The sequence below is a fragment of the Dysidea avara genome, chromosome 5 (genome assembly GCF_963678975.1).
Source record: "Dysidea avara chromosome 5, odDysAvar1.4, whole genome shotgun sequence".
Classification (NCBI taxonomy): Eukaryota; Metazoa; Porifera; class Demospongiae; order Dictyoceratida; family Dysideidae; genus Dysidea; species Dysidea avara.
This window is the reverse complement of record NC_089276.1, coordinates 19,072,726-19,080,429: the sequence shown is the minus strand read 5'-3', so window position 1 is coordinate 19,080,429 and position 7,704 is coordinate 19,072,726. Positions and strand designations below refer to the sequence as shown.

Here is a 7,704-nt window from a genome sequence, read left to right as displayed (position 1 = left end):
AAGGCATCCTTTTGTCACAGTGGTCAGTCTACAAATATCTCACAAACAGAATCGAACTTGATACATAAGTGTGTACCTACACAAGTTTGTCATTACATGATGCATGCATATGTGTGTGTGTGTGTGTGGGGGGGGGGAGATAGTAAATTTCTGCACAGTCCTGCTGTATTTACAACAGCAAATATGAACCAAAATAGTTTAAAATACATTCACAATCAAACTACTGAATTCCACGGCTGTAATCACTTCATGAGCTTCACAGGTTATCATGCAGAAGTAATGATAAGTACAGACATTGACGCATGCAGACACATGTTGATGTGTCTACCTGCAATCATTAACACATTCTGTTAACAACTATTTGATGCTCAGATGTTATTACAGCTTAAATTCTGGTTTAAGGCAAAAAGGAAAGCATCCCACAAGTGTGCATAGCTAATAGGACAGCCTGAGGATACAATAAATTAGGTAATTTGTTATAAATAATTATAGATGTTTCTGATTCCTCTGAAATCAAGGCATTAATTTACAGCTTTCAAACACAGAACACATTTACGTACCTTAAAAGCAAGGATTAGACTGGTTCTACAATGTCGCAAGTTACAAAACACCTAGCCTTGTCTTTGGCTGCTAAGAGACCCCATTAGTTGATACCCTCATTCAAACATGTCATTAGAAGAGTCATTCTAGTTTCCAAGGTGATATTATCCTGTCTTGTCTCACTAGATTAAACAAAAGGGCTGCACTTTAAAGGCCAGGTGTAATTAGTTAGGTGTTTGACTTTCACCATACAAAACATGATGTCATGCTACTTGTAACAAATAAGGAAAATAATATACATACAGAGCTTGATGGAGTACAGAATCTCAGAAAGCACCAGGGGGCTCTCCAGAGTTACTAACTTCAAAGATGCTTAAAATTTCACTACAGTTAATAAATGGAAGCATTTTAATACATCAAGTTTGTAGCTGAAATTAAAAATGATACCTTTCAAAAGTACCAATAAAGAATGTATTTTTTTATGAATCAGCACATTCATAGGTACAGAACTTGTGGCAGAACATTTGATACAACACGGAACAACAGTGTACACAGATTAAGAAAATGTTCAAACACTTTCACATAACAACTTGAAACATGCTATAGTTACCAATAACATGTGAGGATCACTTATTTATGAAGAGCTGTTTAGCAATATACCATTTAATAAAATTTCATATACGTATATGTATTTTATACAATTATTACAAATTCACAGTATGTTATGCACAAGCAAATAATAAAAATGTCACAGCTTCGTAGAATCATGTGATGGTGAAACAGCTTCGGTTTTGTGTAATTCAAAATTATTATTTCCGGTGGTGTCGACTTGAGGACTGCTTGACTGAGTGTCTTCTAGTCCGCCATTATCAGTAGCTAATGAAGATGACATCAAGTAGCCACGTGAAAGTCGTTCAACAATCTTAGTTCCAAAACTGTCACCCAAAACATTGACAGTAGTACGACATCTATCCCTGTAACACAGACCAGATGGACATGATATAGAGTGAACCTTACTTAGTACCCATTTCTTTAATAAGACCACTTTGTTATAATGACCAGGTTGAGAATGCACTTCAGTAATAAGGCCATATTTTTGGTCCTCTAATAATGAAAGTTCTTACACAGGGGAAAAAGCCTTCTGTGCATTCCTTGTTTTTGGTTTCAACTGCAAACCTTTTCTACACACTTTTGTAATAACAAGAAATAATCACAAAAATGGTAACCAGATCAGAAAGATTAGACTACAATATGTGATGTCTTACAGTAGCCAGTCAACTGCAATGATAAGTGAAACATCTTCAACTGGTAGGTTAGCTGCTGTCAGAACTATCACTAGAGTAAACAAGCCTGCCATGGGTACACCAGCAGCTCCGATACTTGCTAGAGTAGCTGTGATACTAGAAAATATATTACTCTCTTAATTTTCTCATTAACATGAAATTTCACCTGATTACAACTATCTTGGAAAAATCCAGACTGATTCCATTGATCTGAGCAATAAAAATGGCAGCTACAGCCTCGTACAGAGCAGTTCCATCCATGTTGATGGTAGCTCCAACTGGTAACATGAACCTTGTCACCCTTACATCCACCCCACAATTCTCTTCCAAACATTTGATAGTGACTGGCAGAGTAGCTGAACTAAAATAACACAACTGTATGTACACATGTGGTAGTGCTGCCACGATATAGAACAACTCTATATCATATATCACCAAGGTTTATGTCACGATATGAACATATATCATTATATAGAACTAACATTTACAAGACAAACATATACAATACTCTTCATTGTAAGTTTAAATTTAAGTTGGAATATTACAAGCAAAAGCTACAGTACTCTTGTTTATCAGGTTTTAAATACATTTTGCTACTGCTTTACCAGGGGGTAGGACGTGATGTCATAACGCATACCATATAGTGGGAAATGTTTGAGGGATGAAACTTTCGCAAAACTGCAAAATACGATTTTCACATTTTTAAATTCACGAAAGTCTAGAAAGTGGGTAATAGCTATGTGTATAAACTGAAACATTTCGTGATTATATTTTCACGAAGCCATCATCACTCGCGAAATTCGTGAAAGTTTCATCCCTTGAAATTTCCAGCTATACAGTACGATTTTTGCATAATGTAATTGAATTCCAATGATAATTGCATGATGAAAAACTAATGTACTAGCTACTTGCATCATTGTAGATGCCAAAGTCGATAGTAGTGACTAAGAATACAGCAAACAATAACACAGGTACCTGAAAATAAGATCAGATTCTATTCTAAATAACGCTCTATTGCAAAGTTCGTTGTAAAATTGCTGGAGCTCAATGAAGCTCATCACATGAAACAATTTCTACACTAGTGAATTATTATTTCTGACAATAAATCCAGTGCTAAACTTCACAGTTTACTAAAACTATACCCTATGCTAAAAATGTACAGTACACAAACGTCATGCAATTATTGTGATGTCATGTCCTACCTCCTCTGCTGCTTTACAGTCGAGACAAGTGGCTGGCACTACACAGAAACCTTAAAACCTCCCAGTTTACAGCGGATTTCTTTTGCGTTCGAATTTTCCGTAGCCCATATTGTGCACATGCCAGGCTTTAAAAGTGAAGGCATGTGCACAATACGGAATACGGAAATTCGAATGCAAGTGAAATCCACTGTACTTTGGGGTTGGCTTGTTTACCACACTACACCATCAACACATAACTTAGCTAAATGCTAATTACCATATGTCTGGCCTTCCCCACATCATTGTACTAAGCAGCACCACTATTATGCAACCATCGATATAACTGATTGGCTATAAATATTATATCACCATCCTGTTATATCGATGTATTGATATATCGCGGCAACACTAACATGTGGAGTGAAAAAATAATAGTTTTATTTTACAAGCTAGTAGGGATATTTACAATAAAAAGTGCCTAAACAAAAGGCTTGACATGTGATTTTTTAATCTGTACTTTAGCCTTGTTAGTCTTCTATCTATTGCTATTTGTATTGGATCACATAAGGATTAAGATCACATGTCAGGTATTAATGATCTTCCTTGTATGAACTCCACTAGCTTTGAAGCTCACCTAGAATCAATCCACTTCCTTCAAATGTCAGAGGCATGGTGCAAAAAGTACGGATAATTTCCTTATGTTGTCGCTGCAACAGCAGATAAGATACAACTCACTGGACTTATTTATTAGCAGTTTTAAGATTCCTTCTATTTGGGGTACCATCCCAGTGATTCTGAGAGAGAGAGAGAGAGGGATGGTCTGTCCTTCAACTTCAGCGACATTGTTACTAACTATTAACTTTGTATGTGTATCATTGTATGCAGCCATCACATATACAGCATGTGTGCACCGTATTTGCTTTCATAAATTTTTAAATATGTGATAAACAACTCAAGAAGTAATAACAATTATTGATGCGCTACCTGTGAATTGACACCTTGTACTGCAAGCGAAGAGAAATGGGACACAAAGAAGGACAAAGCTATGTCCATGATGCATGCATTGTACCAATTGCGGTATGTCTAAACAACAAGTGTCAGGTCAAAAACTAGTCCATAGCATTAGACATTGTCTGAAGACATCAGTTAGCTAGCCGGTCAGTCGGTTACACATGTCACATGTGAATGAGCGTGCAATAAATGGGATAATCATGTAATAATGGCGAGTCAAGATAAGTGGAGACAAGGTCTTCACAAGGTATACAAAATAGAATCACACAGTATGAAAGAATCCTTTAATATTCAGTACATCAGAACATCCCTCACATTCAATGAAATACCATTATAAGTAGTTACCAGACTTCAAACGACTGATCAGCAGCTAACTTGAAACTTGTTACATCACAGCGCGTGTTGTGATTACTACACTAAGTGGGAGCCATGGAATAACACATGGCTGAACCCTTACGTAACATATGGTTAATCTCATAGCAAAGGAAATATTTATTTAATGTGTTTTATGCTTTCACAAATAGCTATGGACTACAACAAAATATGACAATAAGTAGCTGGTTGTTTTATAACCACAATGCAATGTTAGTTGTTTTGTTTGCATTGCGTCATTGCTGAAGAAAACAAATAGACAGGTGTCATCGTCAAAAAACAACAAAAATATGTATCAATGTTACAAAGTTTCAAGCAGCTATGCCTCACTTAACATCACAAGAACAATTACTTTACACTGGCCTATTGGGGTTACAATAAAATGACTTGTACATCATAGAAAACTAATTTAGGATGCAACTTCTATATTCGGCACAAAACAAATGAAGATTTCACCATGTAAATGGCTATATGGTGACACATTTTGCATGCACATTTTAACTACAGACAATATAGGGTTAGTTAGGTCCTTCATGGGTTTCGTAGTTCATAGCTTTAACAAATTCAATTCTTTTAACATATAAGTGTACACATACTTTATCAACTTGTCAACAAACTTACACCATTGGTCCTACCTGGAAGATGTACCAAAAGCAGTTAGCAGGGCTTGTGATATGCCACCAATCAAGGCAAAAGGGTTCCTACGAGTAAGCACCAGGTAGATCAACGGCAGAACTATCAGGGCATGGATGAAAAGACCAGCCATCACTGTCACTATGTAGAGGCCAAGGTCTTGTACTAGCGTTGAGAAACTCTCCACTTCTACCAGTTTTCCAGCAATAAGACTGGCAATTCCCACTGGCAAGATCCTGTAACAATATTATGTTAACTAAATTACAAAGGCTACCTAAAATGGATTACTATGCCATAAACTATGGGCTTGTTATGTCGCAAAACCAAAACCAGCACACACCTAAAGTTAAAGTATGGAAACTATACACCTATTGAAGGAAGGATGGTATAGCTAAAATTGTTACATAGAAACATGACAAGTATGTAAATGCCTATAATCAGCGTGTGCATGTGTGCATGTGTGTGTGTGTGAGAGAGAGTACATGTTACAGTAGTATTTGATGCTTGTATTTCACTCCTTACCACATCACGATGGCCACCAACTTCATCACAACTTCATTAACAACATTAAACACTTCAAACAACTTCTTACTAGCCTCTCCCTGGCTGTTAAGAACTACACCAAAAGCAATCGTAAATATAATAATTCCCAAAATGTTCATGCCACTGCGTTTCTCCAAGCTGCATTGCTTCTCTGTGCACTGGCCACCATTAGAAGTGTCACACTCACATGAAGTCAAGTTCTTCACTTGGCAATTTGAATGGATCTAATGGAATACACCATACTACCACTGGAATCCACTTGTATCTATATATATACATAGTAACACACAACTACATGTGTTATGCACTGTGCTGGCATGGATAAACCACAGTCAAACAGCCTACAGCTGGTAGGCTTCACTGATACACTATCACGCACTATCTGCAGCCAGCCTACGAATTGACGCATGCATCATTTATGCCACATGTTGCCCACACACAGTACATATGTAATTTCAGGTATTAGTTTAAACCCAACCCAGGTGGTCATTTTGTAATGAACAAATAATTGTCACTTTAGTTTCAGTTTCAAAAAAAAACAAAAAACAATAAGTTAAGTGACCACCCCATGGCCTTGTCAAACACACAAAAATACATATCATATTATAACATATTACTTACTTGAGAGAACATAGCTTCAATAAGATTATCAGGAAACATGTTTCTAAAAATAAGTAAATAATGATCATAACTATTTATCACAAATATGTGTATATAGAAGCCATATAGTATAGAGAATGGTATTTGCACAAAACAATACCAAGAGTTCATAAAATATACAAATATTATGAACTCTTGATAATATTAGTCACTATTTAAAAGTTGTGATATACTCTACGCTACTATAAAAAAAATCTATGTTTGAAAAATTTGAGAACAAAAAAATTATAAAAACACAACAATCTGATTGCATATGTACTAAAGTACCACCCATGCTTGTTCAATAAAGAGTCAAGTCCAGTAGTCCATTCTAGTCTAGTTGAGTGAGCAGCACTGACAGTTGTATGATACCATGAACATATTGCTAGTCTAACATTGTTAGTTGAGTGTGTTGCTAGGAAACAGTATTAACTAATATCCTTGTCAGAATATTCAAACAAGGATATTACAATTTCTGCTACTTAGTTACCATGGTGAGCTAGTACAGAACTCCTCTAAACCACTCTCTGGTCACAGCAGTAAATCAACATTGAAGAAACAGAGTAGGTGTAAAAACACTGGATGCCATTCACAATTGTTACACATGAATAGTGCCTCCAGTACTACAAAGTGGTACTACAATTCGATGTAAGAATTACTGCTCCGTGTGCTATAAAGCATTTTTAAACATCAGTACATCTAACATACAGAGGAATTCCTAGTGCATAGGAACATTAGTACTATCCACCGAGGTGTCCAGTGATCAGATATTATCCAGGCCTGATACTGGCATTTACTTTGCGAGTTCATCTTGAAATAGCATGTTTCTGATGACTTACTGCTGGAGATACATTCTATCAATTTGATGGTGTGTATCATGTATAAATGACACTTCCTAGATATACAACTCATGGTCTGTACATTGTTTTGAGACATTATTTCAAACCATTTTTAAAAAATAAGACAAAACCCAAACTATTTGCTCAATTTTATAAATCATAGAAACTTTATAAACAGAATTCTCATATTTCTGAATTTTATTGGTGTGAAAGAGTAATAGTGATGATCAAGACACTCATCAGCACTGATACCACTGGCACATACACTGTAGATCTAATAAAACACAAAATTTAGTCCATTAGTTTATCAAATGGAGAACAGCTGTGCAGCATTATGACTATAATTAAAATATTTTTACCACTTATACACACTAACCAAAATCATATCACATTCAACCACACACACATACACACATGGTCACACATACACACATGGTCACACATACACATTTGTAAAAGACATAATGAAATGAATATGATTAGCTATATAGAACACTGTCTATTAGCTATATATAGAACATTGTCCATTAGCTATATATAGAACATTGTCTCTGGTAAACCTACCACAAATGGTACCACTTGTGTGGCTGTACAGATGAGTGTCTATATAAGGGTAACTCGACCTATTTTTAAGCTTTGTGGGTGAAACAATTTGAGGACTTT

The 7,704-nt window shown here is 35.8% G+C and overlaps 1 protein-coding gene across 3 annotated transcripts in view; it reads right to left on the bottom strand.

Moving 5' to 3' along the window:
- Positions 1–1,197: 1,197 nt before the first annotated feature.
- LOC136256995 (excitatory amino acid transporter 1-like) overlaps positions 1,198–7,704 on the bottom strand; it is a 14,932-nt gene continuing 8,425 nt past the window's right edge. For 2 of the 3 annotated variants that reach the window (XM_066050087.1, XM_066050089.1), the window contains 6 exons: positions 6,185–6,227; positions 5,543–5,787; positions 5,023–5,256; positions 1,990–2,184; positions 1,806–1,940; positions 1,198–1,514 (listed from right to left, as the gene is read on the bottom strand). In XM_066050087.1, the coding sequence (XP_065906159.1) occupies positions 1,289–1,514; positions 1,806–1,940; positions 1,990–2,184; positions 5,023–5,256; positions 5,543–5,787; positions 6,185–6,227 (1,078 nt within the window). In that variant the 3' untranslated portion in view covers positions 1,198–1,288. The remainder of the gene's footprint in view (positions 1,515–1,805; positions 1,941–1,989; positions 2,185–5,022; positions 5,257–5,542; positions 5,788–6,184; positions 6,228–7,704) is intronic. The other variant, XM_066050088.1, reaches the window with a different exon arrangement.